Source organism: Mastomys coucha, unplaced genomic scaffold, assembly GCF_008632895.1.
Source record: "Mastomys coucha isolate ucsf_1 unplaced genomic scaffold, UCSF_Mcou_1 pScaffold22, whole genome shotgun sequence".
NCBI classification, from domain to species: domain Eukaryota; kingdom Metazoa; phylum Chordata; class Mammalia; order Rodentia; family Muridae; genus Mastomys; species Mastomys coucha.
The window spans coordinates 166,970,768-166,991,437 of record NW_022196905.1 but is presented as its reverse complement, the minus strand read 5'-3'; the positions used below and the strand labels follow the sequence as shown (position 1 = coordinate 166,991,437).

General features: G+C 47.5%; 1 protein-coding gene across 13 annotated transcripts in view; it reads right to left on the bottom strand.

The window, feature by feature from the left end:
- Positions 1-20,670, bottom strand: part of Fgfr1 (fibroblast growth factor receptor 1) — a 58,042-nt gene that overhangs the window by 31,655 nt on the left and 5,717 nt on the right. For 12 of the 13 annotated variants that reach the window (XM_031339357.1, XM_031339356.1, XM_031339362.1 and 9 more), the window contains exon 2: positions 12,140-12,318. In XM_031339357.1, the coding sequence (XP_031195217.1) occupies positions 12,140-12,230 (91 nt within the window). In that variant the 5' untranslated portion in view covers positions 12,231-12,318. Of the gene's footprint in view, positions 1-12,139; positions 12,319-20,670 lie in introns of those variants that run through there. The other variant, XM_031339367.1, reaches the window with a different exon arrangement.

Genomic DNA, 20,670 nt, shown 5'->3' with positions numbered 1-20,670 from the left:
ACACACACACACACACACACACACACACACACGCATTCAAATACGCCCACTAGAAAGCTTCTGCAGTACTAGGTGGCTTCCATCTTGGGTTAAAGTAGCTGGAGACAGACTGCAAGAACCTAAGCAGGCCATAAGCAGGTGAATCTTGTCACAGTCTCCTTCACCAAAAAGTCACTTCCTCAATTCGCATCGGAAGCTACTGAGTGATAGAATGCCTTAAGGACGTCTCTGCTAAGTAGTTGGCCAGGAAGAGGGGGATGGGGGGGGAGAGAGGGTGGTGGTCCTGTTGCTAGGGCGGTAGCTTGGGCCCTCCCACAACTGGCAGGGAGCCCAGGCCTCCCAGCCATGTGTCTGCAGCTGCGACCTGTCATACACTTCCTGGTCTGGGTTCTGTAATGGAAAGATCATTAAGTGTGGGGGAGGGGGCGAATAAGAGGACTCAACAGGGAAGAGGTAACTCCGGAGTCCCCTCTACTCTAGGCCCTGACCTTAAAGTCTGGTCAGGTTCCTTAAAGAAAGGAATGCACTGCCCTGCCCCCAAGCGCCCGGGAGCCTCGTAGAGCTGGCCACCCCTCCCCCAGGCTCGGAAGCTCCAGTTTGGAGAAGGAAAGGGCCGGCAGCTGGGCAGGAAAAGTCCTCAAAAACTTGCTGATCCATTCATCCAGTAGGAGCATCAGCTGTTTCGGAAGGTGCCTTCTGTCCCCCAAAACCACAGATGGGGCTGGAGTGGACGGTTTGGTTATGTGTGGCCTGCGGTCTGTCTGTCTGCACCGTGCCAATGAGTCTGGGGGTGTTTAGGTCAGAGAGCCCAGCAGTAGACCACCCAATCCAGGGTGGGGAAATGGCCTCCTCACGATGTGTCATTCTTGGCCATGAGGAAAAATGCCCACAGCTGGGGAGACAACTTACGGGTAGGGCACTTACCTGGCATTCTAGACGTTCCGGTTCAATCCCCACTATCACATTCACTCACAGGTTAAAAAAAAGTGTGTGTGTGTGTGTGTGTGTGTGTGTGTGTATCTTCAGTAGCACCCACACCTTAAATCCCAGCACTGTGCATGGGTATGTGCATCCAGAGGCAGAGGCAGGCAGATTAACTGAACCTGATCTACATAGCAATTTCCAGGCCATCCAGACTATACAAGACCTTGCTTTTAAGAAAATAACAAAAATTCTTACTTTTACATATTAAATAAATAAATAAACAAAACACCTCAAGATAAAATGATACAGTGAAAGCTGGTTACTTGGTAATAGGCTGAATGTCAATTAGGGAAGGCTATGGATCCTGAGATTGCTGGACAGCGATGTGAATGTGGCCTTGCTGGCACTTGCCCTGTAAGCCTGGCATTTTTGATACTGAGGCCAGCCTGGGCTACACAGCAAGTTCCAGAACAGTCAGGGCTAAGACCCTGTCTCATTAAAAAAAAAAAAAAAAAATTATGATGATTAAAGTAGAAAACTTTAGGTTACATGTATGTGGACGTAGCTTGCTCACACAAACTTTTAGTTTTGGTTTTAGACCCTAAAGATCTGGGGGAGCTGCGGCTCCTGGGCAGCCTAGGGTTACAGGGTGAACTATGACTCTTCATAAAACCAGTTTGAGAGGAGGGGTTTTGAAAACTGAATCCAGGTCCCTCATACATGTTAAACAAACACCCACCCAGACACTAAGTTACCACCTCTACCTAAATGGTCCTAAACGCCCAATCCCCCTGCCTCAACCACCCAAGCAGCTAGGATTACAGGCAATCACAGAGATGTTCCTCCACTGGCTAAGATTAGGCCTTGTGCTTCATGCTTTTGCCAAGCTTCAGGTTAGAGTAAGTCCGCCGAACACAGTTAAAGTGAGCCAAACTATGACATAGAGTAGGTGACAGGTACTGTTTGTTAAGATTTATCTATTTATGTATATGAGTACACTGTAGCTCTACAGATGGTTGTGAGCCATCATGTGGTTGCTGGGAATTGAACTCAGGACCTCTGCTCGCTCCAGTCCTGCTTGCTCTGGCCCCAAGATTTATTTATTATTATATATAAGTACATTGTCACTGCCTTCAGACACCCCAGAAGAGGGCGTCAGATCTCATTACGGATGGTCGTGAGCCACCATGTGGTTGCTAGGATTTGAACTCAGGATCTTTGGAAGAGCAGTCAGTGCTCTTAACCAATGAGCCACCTCTCCAACCCGTACTAAGGCATTTTTAAAAATTCTTTATTGTCATTCTGTATGTGCACGCGTGCCCCTACACCTGTGGAAGCCAAAGGACAACTTTGTGGGGCTGGCTCTCTCCCTTCTCCCATTACAGAGGTTCTGGGAGTGAATTCAGCAGCAAGTGTTCTTCCTGCTGCACCATCCCGTCAGCTGTGACTACACCATACTTTTAATTTACACTTTAGAATGGCTCTGGTATGTAGGAAAGGTTTTGAGCTGGAGTTCAATCCCTGGGACTCACACAGTAGAAGAAGAAAACCAACTCTAACCAGGTATCCTCTGACCTACAAGCACACACACTTTTTCCTTTTTCTAATTTCACCATAAAGCTAAGCATCATGATATCTCCTTGGCACTTGGGAGGCAGAGGCAGGAGGATTGGGAGTTCAAGGCCAGCCTGGTCTACAGAGTGAGTTCCAGGACAGCCAGGGCTAAACAGAGAAACCCTGTCTCGAAAAACAAAACAAAAAAAATTCACTATAAAACAATGTTTCACACTATGCCAACAGCAGCCTCACACATTCAACGTTACTCCATCTTTAGCTGTATCATGATCTCTTGTACTTGATTTAAACTTGCGTTGGCTTATTGTGGCCTAAGACCAAGGTCAAATACCGTATGCACAGAGGTATGCACCATATAGGTGTGCTGGGCTACACTTTGTAAGTTTGTAAGAACACTTTATTTTGTTTGCATGATGACAAAATCTTTTCATAATACCTTTCTCGGATCATTAAGGCAACAAATCAATATAAATATCTCTCTGTATATTCAACCATAATGAAATTAATGAACTGGTATGGCCTGCTGGTAAGCAGTCTTCCCCTTTACTTAAGCCCTTTGACCCTCTTATGCAGTGTAAGATGTTCTTATATAACCTGTCTTTATTTGATGTGAACTTCAAATCACTCCCTAAATGAGTTATTTATTATTATGTCTGCAAGTTTATTAAAAGGTATGGTGGTATACTACTTTAATCTCAAGATTCCAGAGATGGAGGCAGGAGAAATTCTATGAGTTTGAAGCCAACTTGGTCTACAGAGTGAGTGGCAGGGCATGCAGGGCTACACTGAGAAACCTTGTCTCGAAAATCATAATTAAAAACAAAAAAGAAAGAAAGAAGAAAAAAATGCCACAGTGCAAAGTAAACATAACCTAAATTATTTCCTGATAATAAAGGGGTAAAAATTCTGTAACCCACACAATGCAATACCATGTAGGTACTACCAAAAACATAAAAAAAGCTGTATAGGAATATAATTAAGTTATGAGCCAATATATACAGTATCAATTCCATTTCTCAGATCCAGGTCAACTGTGATTATTGATGGATGCTGAGAATCTAAGACATTATTTTTCTGTCTATACAAGTCTGTAGTCTCTGATTTCTTATTATGAACACATATCAAAATCATGTTTTGGGGATTTTTCTTTGTTTTTATTTCTTGTTGTTTAATTGATTATTCTGTCTTGTTTTTTGAAATAGGGTCTCTGTAGACCAAACTGGCATCTAATTTACAGGAATCCACTTGCCTCTATCTCCAGAGTACTAGAAATAAAGGTTCTACATCCATCAAAACAATATTCTTTTTTTTTTTTTTTTGGTTTTTCGAGACAGGGCAGCCCTGTCTGTTCTGGAACTCATCTGCAGACCAGGCTGACCTCAAACTCAGAAATCTACCTGCCTCTGCCTCCCAAGTGCTGGTATTAAATATGTGCCCCACCACCACTGCCCGGCTAAAACAATATTCTTTAGACACACCAGAAGAGGGCATCAGATTTCATTACAGGTGATTGTGAGTAACCATTCGGTTGCTGGGATTTGAACTCAGGACCTTTGGAAGAGTAGTCAGTGCTCTTACCCGCTGAGCCATCTCTCCAGCCCTAAAACAATATTCTTAAAGACAGTGTCTTGACTGGAGAAATGGCTCAGCGGTTAAGAGGACTGACTGTTCTTCCAGAGGTCCTGGGTTCAACTCCCAGAAACCACATGGTGGCTCACAACCATCTGTAATGGGATCCGATGCCCTCTTCTGGTGTGTCTGAAGACAGCGACAGTGTACCCATATAAATAAAACTTAAAAGACTGACGGTGTCACCCATCTGTAATAATAGTACTGGGGAGGTAACGGCAAGAGCAGCCTTTGCTACATACTGAGTTCAAGATCAGCCTGGGTTACATGAGACCCCCTATCTTAAAAAACAAACAGTAAAGACATTCTTTTTTTTTTGGGGGGGGGGGTTCAAGACAGGGTTTCTCTGTGTAGCCCTGGCTGTCCTCGAACTCAGAAATCCGCCTGCCTCTGCCTCCCAAATGCTGGGATTAAAGGTGTGCGCCACCACTGCCCGGCTAAAGGCATTCTTTTCAACTACACAGATCTTTGTTTTTGTAGAATACATAGAACTGTTTACCCTGGTATACAAGAAGTTGTGGGGACTAGGGTGAGGTGGGGTGACACACCAAAACCAAACAACAGCAACAACAAAAAACCTATACACTGGGGGCTGGAGAGAGGGCTCAGCAGTTAAGAGCACTCAGTGCTCTTCCAGAGGTCCTGAGTTCGATTCCCAGCAACCACATGGTGGCTCACAACCATCTGTAACAGGATTCAATGCTCTCTTCTGGTATGTCTGAGGATAGAGACAGTGTATTCACATACATAAATAAAATCTTTAAAAATAAAAACAAAAACAAATCCATACACCATACACAATAAGATAAGCATTCAACTACAAACTGAAAAGAGGGGGGTGAGGGGTAATCTAGGATTCTTTAAACTGTGAAGATATGGGGCTAGAGGGTTGGCCCAATGGTTAAGAACGCTTGTTGCTTTTGCAGAAGGCCCTGGTTCAATTTCCCTGCACCCACATGGTGGCTTACAACCATCTGTATGTAACTTGAGTTCCAGGGGCTGACGCCTTCTTCTGATCTCTTAGGGTACTGCAAGCACTTCATGTACATAATGCACACCCAGACACATAAAATCCTGTGGAAACCCCAAGAAGGAGGTGGCCTTTTCAATCTTAGTGGAGACCCAAACTAAATCTTATGGATAAGAATTAAGTATACATCATTAAATAATTATAAAAAGTTGAGCAGGAAAGGGTGGGCATTTCATGTTAAAGGAGATGAATAAGCAATGCTCATATATATGGTGCATGCTACAGTCAAGGAAAACTTAGGAATATATATTTGGATAGATTGGGGGGGAGGGGAATCAGTGAAGGAATAGGCGGGTAACCAGAAGGGGCCTACCAATCAATCTCTGTGGGGAACATGGGGGAGGAAAGGGTGAGATCTGGACTCAATTTTCTTTGCTAATTAACCATTTGAAATTTCAGTACTGACATTTTCTATCCAGACTCACAGGCGGCAAGTCTACATTTTGCTGAACTCCCGGGCCCTCTTCCCCATTTTGCCTACACATTTAGGGTCTGGGAAACAGCTGCTTTCAGGCTAACCAAGAGTGCCACTGCCCCCAGTCACCTATGTTACACAAGTTAGCCCAGGAGGCTCAGGAGCACAACAACTCAGCAGATAAGGACCCTGTACTGGGTTTCAGTTCTCATCCTGGCCTTGCTCAGTATGCAGGACACGATTACTGAATGAAGACAGCAGAGACCATGTGTGCTATAGGATAAATGGACACTGGTGTTAGCCAAAGACCTGACGGAGGTGAGGGAGGCCAGAAGCTCAAGCCCAGCGCTCTCTCCTTAACAGCCATGAAGAGGGTCCAGGTGGCTGGGTTCCTACTGGTCACACTACAGGCAGACAGAGCAAACTAAAACTCAGAGACAGCCCAGACTCCAAAAGGCTTCCCTTAAGGCCGTGGGTTTCAACCTCCTAACACTGCGACCATTTAACACAGTTCCTCAGGTTGTGGTGACCCCCACCACCGCCACCATAAAATTATTTCCTTGCTCTTTCCTAACTGTAATTGTGCTCCTGTTATGCATCTGAGAATCTGTTATGAATATTGTTACAAAGCTGAGAAGGGAGAGCAGTCGGGTCTCTCCCTGTTAGGGGAGAAACAGTTGTCTGGTTTCCAGGTTCCAGGGCAGAGGAAAGGGAGGATGGGGGACGAGGGGGTAGGGGATGAGGGATGAGCAAACAGACTTCCCAATAGCCTAGAGGAATGAGGCCTTGTAAAAACAGGGCAGAGCTGCTGGTCAGACTCTCTGACCTGGCCCTCACCTCCTGGATAATGATTCCCCAGGAGAACTCACTTCCCCGAGGCCAAAGATGACATCCCAGAGACCCCCTTGCTTAGGCCCTGCAGACCCACTCAGACGCAGCCGAAGCATGCTCTCGCGGAAGCCAGTTCCCTCCGGTTCTGCCCTCCCCATAGGTAGTCCCAGACACAGGGTGACAGAATCCTAGCTGGATTCTTTGTATGGGCTCCCCTCCCTGCCCCCTCCAACAGCAAGTCCTCTGGACAACCATTTGTTCTTTCTTCCTGAGAAATTCCTCCTCCTCCCTGACTTTGGGGAGCGGCTGGCAAAGGCAGAGTGGAAAAATCAGTGAAGCTAATGGTGTAGCAATGCAGAGGCCCGAGCCAAGAACACAGCCTTGAGCGGCTCCGCTGCCCGGGCCTCACTGCTGGCTGAGCTGGACACGTGAGTACCCTCACATTCTCTCACAGGCTGAGCTCGGCCCTCCTTCCTCTCCCTCCCCACCCCCCTCCGCTAGCAAGCACCTTTCAGAAGCACTGGCACTCCCTCCAGGGACCGGATGCACAACGAGGTAGGGAAACCTGGCAACTTAGGACACATCTCAGACTTCATGGACCTAAACTCCCTACCCTCGCTCAAACAAAAAAAAAGGGGGGAGGGATGTCATTCAACACCTTTTGCTTCACTATAATTCCACTTTCATTCTGGAATCCTCTACACCGTCCAGTGCGAGTTAGAAACAAACAGGGTCTTTTCACAAGAAATTTTACCAGGGGTGAGGTGCGGCAATAGTGTGTTTCCCCCACGTGTTCCAAGCCAGCTATGTGACCCCCACTCCTTAGGCCACACCAACAGGCTAAAGCTGCCTGGACTACAATCTGTCTATCAGTGAAACACCCTGCATGCCTAGCTAGGCCCCCAGGCAGCTAGGCTGAAGTGCACACACCCTCTTGGACCCAAGGCAGCTCGGGACCCCTAGAGGGGTGGGCGTGGGAGGGCTACTAGGGAGCTACAGCTGAGGCCAGGGCCAGATTCTGGCAGCACCCCAGCCTTTCCCCATAGGCACAGGTTTTTCGGGCAGAACAAGGACAAAGCCTGGCTTTGTGGTACACGGGCGGCCTACAGGCTGCAACAGAGCCCTGCAGCTTTTCCATTAAATGTAACCTCTCCTCCTTCATCCTGCCACCAGACTCCCTCAAATCTGGGTGGGTGGGAGGGGCTGTAAAACCTCAGCCATAAAATCACTTATGAGTTGCAGGTTTCTGTGGACGAAATTTCCCAAGGCTGGGAGTCTCTCACACTCCCTGGCTCCTTTAGGGTGCTCAGGGAAGCAAGAGGCCACCACTCCCAGCTACAAGTGGTCCTGCAAAGTTTTAGATGGCCCTGCTCACTGATCCCTCAAGTCCTGTTCTCAGAGACAAATACACGGAAACAGCTTTCCTCAGGCTCAGATCGGCTCCTAAACTTTTGGAAGTGGGTATTCTGCCCCGGGCCTGTGTCCCAGTTTCATTTTACACACAAACCCCAAAGCCCGATCTGAAGAAACAAACGACTCAGTAATATGGCAAACGGGGAGAAGGAAGGGGTGGGGTGGGGGAGGAGGCTGGTTTTCCTGGAACCCTTATTAAATCAACTTTGTAAGGACAGCCAGAAACTGCAGGCCTCCTGGGTCCCTTCGGGGCAGGGGCGTCTGCAGAGACTGCAGACTGCCAAGATGGTGCTCAGTCAGGGGAGGGGCTGCCATCCCCTCTCCCCCTCCCCTAAAGCCTTCCCAGAGCTCGAAGTGCAGGAGAAGTCTGGGATGGTTTGTTTTAAACTCCTGGACCAATCTTTGTCACAGAGTACAATTGTTTTTTGTTTTTTTTTTTTAAAGACAATAGCAGCATTACTTAATAACCAGCATTGCCAAGACTACAGCACCCTGCATGTCTGCGAGGCTCCAAAGTTTACAGGGCACGGACAGAAACCATTCCTCTGACATTACAGTTACAGTGGGTCTGTGTTCTGTCAAAATCCCCCCAGCCCTGGAACAGGGTGTGGTGGCCTAAGTCTTTAATCCCAGCATTTAGAGGCAGAGGCAGGTGGCTCTCTGATTCAAGGCCAGCTTGGTCTATATAATAAGTGCCAGGACAGCCAGGGCTACAGAGTGAGACTTTGTCACAAAGAAAATAGGGAAAGAAATAAAATAATACAGTGACCCACACGGGTATCACAGGTGATTAGATTCCTATGTCATCATAAGACTTCATTCTTGATAGGAAATCCTAGAACAAACAACGCTAGTAGACGGTGGCTGAAGTGCTAGGACGCAGGTCGGACATGAAGTGTGGGAAAGGCTTTTGGGATGACAGACTGATCTCTCGACTAGGGTGATGGTAATATGAGGTGTAGCCCTTATGAAAACTCACTGAGCTACCTGTCTGAAACTGGCACATTTTATACTACATAAATTGTACTTCAATGAGCTGATTTCGGCTTTGACTACTCTACAGGCTCTCCCTTCCACCAGCCCCCTTCTATTCCCAGCACCACCACTGTGCCTGAGGAGTGTTGGCACAAACCATTCATCCTAGGCAGATCTGAGTTCGAGGCCAGCCTGGTCTATAGAGTGAGTTCCAGAAGAGGCATGACTACACAGAGAAACCGTGTCTCCAACAAACAAAAAGAAACAAGTAGCCAGGCAGGGGTGGTGGATGTCTTTAATCCCAGCACTTGGGAGGCAGAGGCAGGCGGATTTCTGAGTTCGAGGCCAGCCTGGTCTATAGAGTGAGTTCCAGGACAGATAGGGCTACACAGAGAAACCCTGTCTGGGAAAAAAAACAGGAAAAAAAAAAAAGTAAAAAGGTCATAGGTCCCCTGCTTCAGTCTCCATCACTGCCTCAACAGCTTCAATGACCCCTCAACACACACACACACACACACACACACACACACACAGACACACACATACACTCACACATACACATTCACGCACACACACTCACATACACTCACACACACAGACACACACTCACACACCACACACCACACCCCACCCCACACACACACTCACACACCACACATATACACTCACACACACAGACCACCCCCCCCCCCACACACACACACACTTAAAATTCCTTACTCTGGAGCTGGGAGAGGTGGCTCAGGGTTAAGAGCACTGGCTATATCCTTCAGGACAGCCCAGGTTCAATTCCAGGCACACACATGGTGGCTTACAACTTCCTAGAACTCCAGTTCCAGGGGATCTGACACCTTCACACAGACACACATACTGACTGACGTACACCAATGCACATAAAAATTATTTTAAAAAAAAGTAAGTCATTTAAATTTTCTTCTAAGAGGACCATTCAGAAGCTGCCTGCAGGGGCCAGAGACAAGATCTGAGCTGCCTGCTTTCCTTCCTGTGGGCTGCCAAGAGTTTGTTAGAGGACAAAAGGAGGACAGAGGAGGAGGAGGAGGAGGAGGAGGAGGAGGAGGAGGAAGAGGAGGAGGAAGAGGAGGAAGAGGAGAAAGAGGAGGAGGAAAGAGAGAAGGACGGGAAGGAAGAAGAGCTGGCGTCCGATTACTTAGTGAAGCCCATGGATTCTCTTCTAGAATGCTACCATCACTCTCCCCGGTCCTCAGTCCTGCTCCCTGACTTGACATTCAACGTGCTCTTCTCGGCCCTTCCGGACTGCAGGGGCAGAGGCAGGAACAGCTACACACACTTTCACGTGGAAGTACTGTGCCTGCATTGTGACACCTGAGCCTTTATTGTTGCTCCCATTTTAGTGGTTTGTCATACAAAGCAAACCAACTTGCCGAAAACTGGGTCATGTTGGTACACTTCAAATTTCTCAGCAAGAACCATTTAAATATACTAAGTTCCTTAGGGAGCCGTAAGCCTTCCGTATGCTGGCTGAATCCAGTTTTTCCAGGTGTTAACTCTCCACAGCTATGTACTCAGGGAGCAATACCACTGTCCATACACCTTAAACCTCTCGACTGAGAATGGCCATTCTTCAATGGCCTCAGAGACCTTAGTGCCCTAAGGTAAGGTTACAGGTAAACATTCGTAATCCAGCACTCAAAAGGCTGTGATAGAAGATCCTGCGACCAGCGAGGGCTACCCAGCAAGATCCTATGTCAAAAGATAAAAAGAGAAAAGACCTCTACTTTCTTTTCTTTGTTTTTTTTTTTTTTCTTTTGAGACAGAATCTCTCTACGTGGCACTGGCTAGCTATACAGACCAAATTGGCCTCGGACTCAGAGATATGCCTCCAAGTATTGAGATTAGAGGCGTGTGGCACCTCGGACGGACGGCAGATGCAGTTCAGCGCTGGGTATGACACCCCTCACATTAACTGTGCACAGCTTAACTGTGGTCTAGTAGTGGCAGGAGAGATGGCTCGGGAGTTAAGGGCACTTGTTCTGAGGTCCCAGCACCCGAAGGCAGTTCACAATCATACTCTTTTTTTTGCTTTGCTTTGTTTTGTTTTGTTTTGTTTTTTTGAGACAGGGTTTCTCTGTGTAGCCTTTGGATGTCCTGAAACTTGCTCTGTAAACCAGGCAGGCCTCAAACTCCTAGAGAGCCACTGGACTCAGCTTCCTGAGCACTGGGATTAAAGGCATTTGCCACCACTGCCTAGCACTCACGATCATTCTTAACTCTCATTTCTAGAGGATCCATGAATCCTCTTCTGGTCTCATCAGGGACCAAGCACACACACAGCACAGACACATACATGCAGGCAAAACACTCACGCACATACAATAAATAAGCTTTAATAAAGAAATAGTCTGCTTCTTACTGTCTCTTCACTGCTTGACGGTAACTATATACCTATATATGCCTATATATGCCTATATATGCCTATATATGCCTATATATGCCTATATATACCTTGAGCCTCAAGATATGATTGCTCATATCTGTCTTTGGTTCTACTACTGAGTGCAACATGAACATGTCAACTTCAGCCACCGCACCCTACTCCTCTCACTGCCATTTGTATATACAGGTTCGTTCACTGATCATCGAACAGGTCCCTGACAGCTTAGAAGACAGCCCTGTACATGTGGCCACCATTGGCCTGGACATCCCAAGCCTTTAACCCACTCTATGCCAGCCTTCTGTGACCAGCCACCAACCCTCAAGCCTTTTGACAGCAGAAGAGTCTCAACATGCATCTATCTCTAAGTCCCTCAGAAGCCACTAGGAGTCTTAGGAGCAGGAACACACCACAGGCCAGTGGGGCCTCAGAAGGCTCCTGGGCCCCATCCTGCCTCCCGTTCCTTTCCAAGCCCCAGTACACAGGTCATCTCCAAAGGAAACTATTCATCAGGCCCCCAGGTAAGACCCAGAGGACAAAGTCCAAAAAGGCGTGTGCTGTCGCTGGAACAGCTTTCTGGAAGCCAGAGGCCACTGCCTAGCTCTTCTTACTCTGAGATACTTTCTCCAAATCTATATTCACATCACTCTTTCATCTTTCATCATTTGAGTTAAAGACCTAATTACACTGTTTCCCCAGAAAGAAAAGCATTCCCCAAGAACCTCACTTCTGGCTAGCGACCCCCACTGATCCCCACCTCTGATAAAGTTGGTTCTGTATATAGAAGGAAGCTCAAATCAGCCCAGGTAGGAGGAAGGGGTCCTTTGTTCCTCTAAGGAGGACGTCTACCCAGATGATCACATCACCTTCTCAACAGTACCCACCCTGTTTCCTCAGCCCAGAGGTCCAGCTGACCCTCGGCCCATCGTCTTACCTTGTTCGGGCAAGGTTGGGGCTGGCCTGGCAGTGCAGAGAGTGGCTGTGACCAGCACAGCCCAGAAGAGGAGGCACTTCCAGCCCCACATCCCAGTTCTGCAGTTAGAGGTTGGTAACAAGGCTCCGCACCTCCATGGATACTCCACCGTGCGTGTGATATGCCTTCACAAGCTGACTCTGGGGAAAGAAACAATGGCTGAAATAAAAGTTGGAGAGGAGAGGGGTGAGGGGAAAAAAAGAGTGCATTACATCCATGGTCAACTTGCCTGGAAGGCGGCTGCTGCTGCTTCTTTAAATTAATTTATTCTTTTATATATTACCTCCGGACCCCAGTTTCCCCTCCCCATCTACTCCCCCTCTGTTTCTCTTCAGAAATGGGCAGGCTTCCTAGGAATAACCAGTAAGACTCAATGCAGTAAGTCACCTCGGGGTGCACTAGGCACCTCGGGGCCGAGAGATGGCTCAGCGGTTAAGGGCCATCTGAGTCTTAACTAGCTGCCCTTCCAGAGGTCCTGAGTTCAATTCCCAACAACCACATGATAGCTCACAACCATCTGTAATGGGATCCGATGCCCTCTTCTGGTGTGTCTGAAGATAGCTACTATGTACTCATACACACACACACACACACACACACACACACAAAATACATCTTAAAAACAACAACAACACAACAACAACAACTAGGCAGCTCCCCTCATATTACGGCTGGATGAGGCAACCCAGTAGGAGGACAAGGGTCCCCAAAGCAGGCACATTCATCAGACACAGCCCCCGCTCCCTCTGTTAGGAATCCCACAAAAGCACAGCTACTCAACTGTAACATATACACAGAGGGCTTACGTTAGACCACGAAGGCTCCCTGATTGTTGGTTCAAACTCTGGAGTCCCTATGAGCCCTGGTTGGTGTTGTGGGGTTCTCGTGGGGGTCTTGACTCCTCTGGCTCCCACAATCCCAGAAGGATGCTTCTTAGGGTGCAAAGAGAATTGAGCCTATCCTGACCCTGAATCAGAAATTACAGTTCTTAAGTAGGCTTAAATCCATAATACGGCTTGTTCCCCAGTGGGACTTTTGGGAGGTGAAGAGCCCTTTGAGAGACAGACCCTCCTGGGAGGTTTGAAGTCAGCTGGGGACATGTCCTTGAAGACACACAGAGATCCAGCCTCACACCCCTCCTCACCCTCTCTGTTCCTGGCTGTGAGTGAACGGGACTTCTCCGCTACAAAGAGAGCTCCGCAGACTTGCCCTCATCCCACCACGAGGCGTGCTCAAAAGCGGCGGTCAACCCCAGACTGAAACCCACAAAAGGGAGAGTTAAAGAAGCCTTTTCTCTCTTTAACTCGTTTACCTCAGCTATTTTGTGAGAGCTCTGGGAAGTGGATTCTGCCCTTCAGTTCTCCAACAATGCAAGGGCCAAGTTGGCTGGGGCTGTCACCATGATGTTCTTGGAGAGAAAAGCCTCGCTCATCTATGAAAGGAAGGGAAGGACCTCATGGAAGTCCCAAAGAGCCACACAGTGATCAAGGGCTTGAGAAAAACTGCTGTACAGTTTCTCCAAGCACTTCGATGCGGGTTAGGTAGACACAGCCAAATCCAAGAACCACCACGTTCAAGCAGGCCCCCCAAACGGCACGGAAATGGCATCAAAAAAAAAAAAAAAAAAACTTCAGAAAGAAAGGTGGATGTGGAGGGGCACTCCGATAGTCCCAGCATTTGGGAGGCAGAGGCAAGGGGATCTCTGTATTCGAGGCCCGCCTGGTCTATATAGAAAGGTCCAGGACAGCCAGGGATACTGTCTCAACCCTCCCACCCCCAAAAAAACCCGAGTCACAAAGATGAATCTCTTAAGATGCAGGAAAGCAGAACAGAGGCAACAAGTGCACACGCTAAGGCCATGAAGGCCCTTCTGAAGCCTGAGGCCATGAAAGCCCTTCTGAAGCCTGAGGCCATGAAGGCCCTTCTGAAGCCTGAGGAGGTTAAGACCGGGATGCCAGAGATCCAACCACAGGGGAGGCACACTTGCTTTTATTGCCCACCCAAGCTCGGGAATTGGATTCATGGCTACACGGCCAAGAGTTGCAGACTGTACCAACCAAAGGCTATGGCCCACGCAAGGCTGAGGTTACTGCTGCAGCTCAGGGTTCCAAAGGCGTCTAGGCCCTGTGAGGGTCTCAAAGTGAAGGCCTTTCTCAATGTGGAAGCAGATAGACCAGTGTGACCCGCTCCCTCTTCAACCCCTGCCATACACATGAGCTATTTGTAGATGGTTATTGAAGAAAGGAAGAAAGGAAGGAGAGAGAGAAAGGAGAGAAAAAGAGAAAGAAAGAAAGAAAGAAAGAGAGAGAGAAAGAAAGGGAGGAAGGCAGGAAGGAAGGGAGAGAGAGAGAAAGAGAGCAAGAGAGAAAGAAAGAAAAAAAGAAAGAAAGAAAGAAAGAAAGAAAGAAAGAAAGAAAGGGAGGGAGGGAGGAAGGGAGGAAGAGTCTTGTTTAAGTATTATGCAACCATTGTAAGGGACAGGAATCTGCTGACTTCCCTGAGACTTCATTCCATTAGGGACAAATCAATCCCTCTGGTAAAGAGTAAATAGAGAGTTAAAGAGTGGGGTCACAAGTCAAGAAACAGAAGGCTCTCCAGGCTGGCCGTCCTTAATGGGCAGGTAACTAAAGGAGAGACAGTGCCTGTTGTTAATCCCCGAATTCTGGAGGCAGGCAGATAGATCTCTGTGAGAAAGGCTAGCCTGGTCTACACAGTGACTTCCAGGAGAGACGGAAAGAGGGAGGGAGGGAAAAGAAAAGGGAAGAAAGAAAGAGAAACAAAGGAAGCAAGGGAGAGAGAGAGAGAGGAAGAAATAGAAGGTTTAAGTACTGGTTCACCGCTTCAGGTCACATGGAATATAGAGACCCCATAAACCATGTTTGGTTTTTTTGTTTGTTTGTTTTTTTGTTTTTTTTGCACCAGGGATGAAATCCAGGGCCTTTCACAGGCTAAGCAAGTGTTCTACCATAGAGATCCATTCCCAGGTCTCCAGGGTCTTTCTTGTTACCCCTAAAATGAGAAGACCCACTGAACTTCCAGGCCCACTAGCCTCCCTCCCAGAGAACACATGCGTCACCCCTACTTGAAGGCAGAGAAGACCCTGTGAGGTGGATCCAGCTATGGACATTGGGTGGTGACAGTCATGAGTGGCAATGTCAGGGTGAGAGGGGAGAGGAAGGCCCTACAGTCAAGCACAGTCATGGGCCAGTGCAGAGGCTGACGCAAAGCTCCGGCAGACCGAGCTAAAGCCGTGGATTCTGCAGCCCTGGACCCGTCTGGAGTTTATGATGGTAATGTTTTGGTATTGTAAATGCTTTCTTTTATGTATTACTGCTGGGGCTGGGGCGACTGTCACAGCACACATGCAAAGGTCAGAGGACAACTCCAGTGTCAGCTCTCCTCTACCTTTACATGGGCTTTAGTGGGGACTGAGCCATCTCACTGGCCCTGTGGTGGTAAATTTTAAAACGACTTCTGAGGGTCCTAAGGATGAGATGACAAGTGGTGAGAACTAGCTGGCCACTGTGTATGAGGGTGACCACCTCCTGTCTCCCAGGTGTTTTCTGTCCTCGGTGCTCCAGGAAACTATCCAAGCTATTCAGAGAATCTGCTTCCAGAACATGCCCGAATGTTTCAGCCCTACCCACCCCTGAGCCAAGAAGGCCCCTCTCTAGCCAGTCAGTCCTGACTGGAAAAAAGAAATAAGCCTTTTGGCCAGCAGAATATATGAGCACTACCACTAGTTGTCTCCAAAGGCTGACTAAAAAAATATTAATAATTTTAAACCAAAAGCAAAGTAAATATTTCTCTTCTGGTTTCTTTTTTTCTTTTTTTTTTTTTCCTTCTGAATTTGGGAAAAGGATTAGAAATGGAAGGGATATTTGCTGCATATTCCGTGGAGCCTATACAGGTAAAATACATTTATAAAACTTCCTTTATTACTCCTGCTCTGCCAGGATGGTACTGGTCTCTGCTAAGAGATAAAGAAACTGGGGGGGGGGGGAGTGTCGGGGATCCAAGAGCTTAAGATCTTTGTCCAAGGAAATGGTAACACTAGGACTTGATCACCCAGGTTTGGGAGACCGCAAATAATTTCTCCATACCTAAATGGATACAGCTCAGAGGAGAATCATTGCCCAACTTAGAAGAGGCCCCGAGTTCATCCCCAACACAGGAAATTCAAAATTAAAAACCAGCCCTCTGGGCTGGTGAGATGGCTCAGCGGATAAGAGCACTGACTGCTCTTCGGAAGGTCCTGAGTTCAGATTCCAGCAACCACATGGTGGCTCACAACCACCATGTAATGAGATCTGACACTCTCTTCTGGTGCATCTGAAAACAGCTGGAGCGAGTGGGGCGGAGCGAGCCGGGTGGGCAGAGGTCCTGAGTTCAATTCCCAGCAGCCACACATGTGATGGCTCACGGCCATCTATCTGTACAGCTACAGTGTACTCATACACATAAAATAAATAATAAAATAAATCTTTAAGAAAAAAAAAGAAAACCAGCCGGGCGGTGGTGGCGCACGCCTTTAATCCCAGCACTTGGGAGGCAAAGGCAGGCCAGCCTGGTCTACAGAGTGAGTTCCAGGATAACCAGAACTACACAGAGAAACCCTGTCTCAAAAACACCAAAAAAAAAAAAAAAAAAAAACCACCAGCCCTCTATCCAATGCAGGCAGACACAGGCAGATTCCCATGCGCTAGAGAAAAACTAAGAGGATAAAGAGAAATCAGGACCCAGGGTCAGGCAGTCTCAGGCCTGAAGATAACTCTAAACCCACACCTCAGATCCCAAAGACCATGTAGTCAGTATAGATTGCCTGTTATCCAAAAAGTACACCGGGCAGCGAAGCCCTCAGCCCCGCAGGAACCCTGAATACTCAGTCTTTAGTATCAACAAGGGTTGGGTAGGAGGAGCCGGGGTCAGCGTGAGATGACTGATTAGACTCCAGCAGGGCAGACCGCAGCTTCCACCTGTCACTCTGTCCCCTAGGTGTGGGCCGGCTACACACACCTCCTTTCATGCCCGGGTGATGAATGCTCGTCAGACACCTGAGACTATTCTGAGAGTATTCTGGCACCTTCCCCCTGACTCATGTCCAAAACAGGTACAAGAGTTCCTCCTGCCTCCCCCTCTTCTACCCTCTGGGCCTCAAATTGCACAACAAAGATGCTATAGACACTTGGCCTCCTGGTACCAACTCCCGGAATGTAAAGGTTGCCGGGCACACACAACACACGACTCGGCACATCTGCAGAACAGGCGTTGACACAAACCACAAATCCAAACTCCATGGGGAATCCTGGAGACTGGCCCCTGAGCCCTTAGAAATCGTTTCCATCCTCCACTGTCTGACAGGTGTGACCCGTAGCCTTGTTTGTAGGTGTGCACAGGGGTTTCCCCACAGTGCTGCATCTTCCTCCCCATCAGTCTCTCCACTCTCAGCCGAGGCTCCCAGATTCCAAAGCCCAATCCGCTTAGACGAAGAGGTCTTCAATGAAGGGCGTTGAGATCATATGATCTCAGTTTTCATACTTGTGGGAAAGCTAAAATATTTGTCCTGATGACATCTGGGTAGTTACAAGGACCAAGTGGACAGTGTGAAAGAAACAGAGAGGGTCTCTTTTAAAGAACTTATGCAACAAGAACTTCAGCGTATCTAGCAGGAAGTCAGGGCCTTGGAGCACTCGACCGTGTACCTCAATTCTAAAGGTATAGTCTATTAACATCAGATCTTTGTCTAAAATTATGCAAGAAACCTAGCTGGTGCATTCAGGGCCAAGTACCTGTCATGATTTCTTCTTCCTCCTCATCTTCCTCTTTTTATTTTTTGGTTTTGTTTTTTGTTTTTTGTTAGTTTTTTTTTTGTTTTTGGTTTTTGTTTTGTTTTGTTTTTGAGACAGAGTTTCTCTGTGTAGTCCTGGATGTCCTGGAACTCACTCTGTAGGTCAGGCTGCTCGAGGTCAAGAGATCTACCTGCCTCCGCCTCCCAAGTGCTGGGGTCAAAGGTATGCGCCACCACATCCACCTTCTCACCTTCCTCTTAAAGATTTTCTTTGTGCGTGTGTGTGCATGTGTGATGTGACTGGGGGCTATATGTGTATGGATACCCAAGGGGTCCAGGAGAGAGGGCGTCCAATCCCCTGGTATAAAGTAACAAGAGGTTATGAACCACTTGATGTTGGTCCTGGGAAATGAACCCTGGTCTTCCTGAGGGGCAGTGAGTGCTCTTAACAGCTGAGCCATCTCTTCAGCCCCTAGGTCTTCATCTCCCTGTTCTCTAGAGAAGGCAGTCAACAAATGCTTTTATTCATGACACTGTCTCCACGGGACAACTCCTTACCCTGAACATTGGTTCCCAACTGAAGGAGACCTGAACATTTGTCTTCCTACATCACAGATGGCTACATGGTTCACATGTGTACACATGGCCAGTGCAGTGAAGAGCCTGCTCTCTATATTACTAGGCTAACAGAAGAAATAGTAAACTTATATTTAAAAAAAAAAGTTACTCTTAAACATATTGATTTTATGTGTATAGCTGTTTTGCCTGCTTGTACTTCTGTGCATCCCATGTATGCCTGAAGAGACCAGAAGAGAGCATCCAATCCCGCTGAAACTGGAACTACAGATTGTGAGCCACCATGTGGGGGTGCTGGGAACCAAGCCCAGATTCTCTGAAAGAGCAGCCAATGCTCTTAACCAGTGAGGCGTCTCTCCAGACCCCAAACTCCTTGTATTCTGAGTCTCTCTAGGACAACACTCCCCTATAGGACCCAAGCTTCCTCCCTTCCACAGGTACTTCCCCCCCTCCATCCTCACAACCCTAACACTCTAGACCTAGCTGGCAAATCTGGTGGCTCCAGGCCACACTGCAGCTGTTGAGCTATTGAAATATGGGGCCTGCCAACTGGGGTGGCTCAGAGTGAAAAACAGAAAGAGGTCATCAACATTGAGCAGGGGAAAAAAATGTCAAATATCTTAACCACTTTTTTTTTTAAAAATTGGGACCAGATACAGCGTGTACTTTAACATGCTTGAAGCTGTCTGTCAGTTCAGTTGAATTGCCAGCACTTCCAAATTTTTGTATTGATTTCATGTGAAAGGATATTTTAGAAATATCAGTAATACAATACAAGTAAGACCTGATATAAACATAATGTATTCTTAAAATCTAAACAAAAACATTTAATGTAGATTTCACCGGTTTCTTCTCCTATACTTTCAAATGAGGATACTACTGCCTCGAAACTTAAGGAGGCTCCCATTGTATTTGGGGGTCTGTGCCAGTGTCTCTTGCAAATAGGTCCCCACAATTAGGTCAGGTTAGACCTAATCAATGAAACCTATCTCACAAAGCTCTGCTTCCACACGATTCTAGCTCCTCAGACCAGCCCTCTGACTTCCCAACAAACGACCAGCCCCTCTCCCACAGTGTTTAGGCCAACTTACTGGACATGTTCCTTATGCCCCCCCTCCTTTATTTTTAAAGATTTATTTATTTTATGTATGTGAGTATACTATAGCTGTCTTCAAACATACCCAAAGAGGGCATCGGATTCCATTACAGATGGTTATAAGCCATCATGTGGTTGCTGGGAATTGAACTCAGGGCCTACTGGAAGAGCAATCGGTGCTCTTAACCACTGAGCCATCTCTCCAGCCCCTCATGTTCCCCTTTCTTCTCTCCCCAAGCATGCTGGCTAGTTTTATGTCAACTTGACACAACTTAGAGTCATTTTGGAAAAGGGAACCTCAATGGAGAAAAATGCTCCACCGGAGTGGCCCTGGAGGATTTGCTTGATTGGTGACTGATGTGGGCCGGGCCCAGCTCACTGTGTACAGTGCCACTCTGGGTGGGTGGTCCTGGGAGCTAGAAGCAAGCAGGCTGAGCTCGCCAAGGGGAGCAAGCCAGTTAGCAGCACGCACGCCTCTGTGGCTCTATCAGTTCCTGGTTCCAGGCTCCTGGCCTGCTCTACCTCAGCAATGGGCAGCAACCTGGAAGGGTAAGATGAAACAAACCCTTTCCTCCCCAAGCTGTTTTTTTGGTCATGGTGTTTCATCACAGCGACAGAAGCAACAGAAACTCTAAGATATCAAAAACCCTGTGGGCTTCTGGAAAGCAGGACTGGTGCCGCCCTGCCTTTCATCCTCCCCTCAGCCCTCAGCACAGGGGGTGGGGGGCATCCACAGGAGATGGGGCATCTGTGTTAAAGTGGAATAAAAGGCAAGGGAGACGAAGGAGAAACAAACCCAGGCCCAGGACCCTCTTTGTGAAATGTCTGGAACCTTCCACATTTCAGATTTAGAAGTTGTTTGGATTTCAGAACATTTGGATAGGCTTTGCCAGTAAGATCCAAGTGTGAAATCCCAAACATCTTGGAGTCTGAAATTCTTTGACTGCCAACATAACAAGTGCTTCTGGAGTCTAGGTTCTCAACCTGTATATATTCTTCAAGAAAAAAAGAATAGACTTTCAGGGGGGTTCT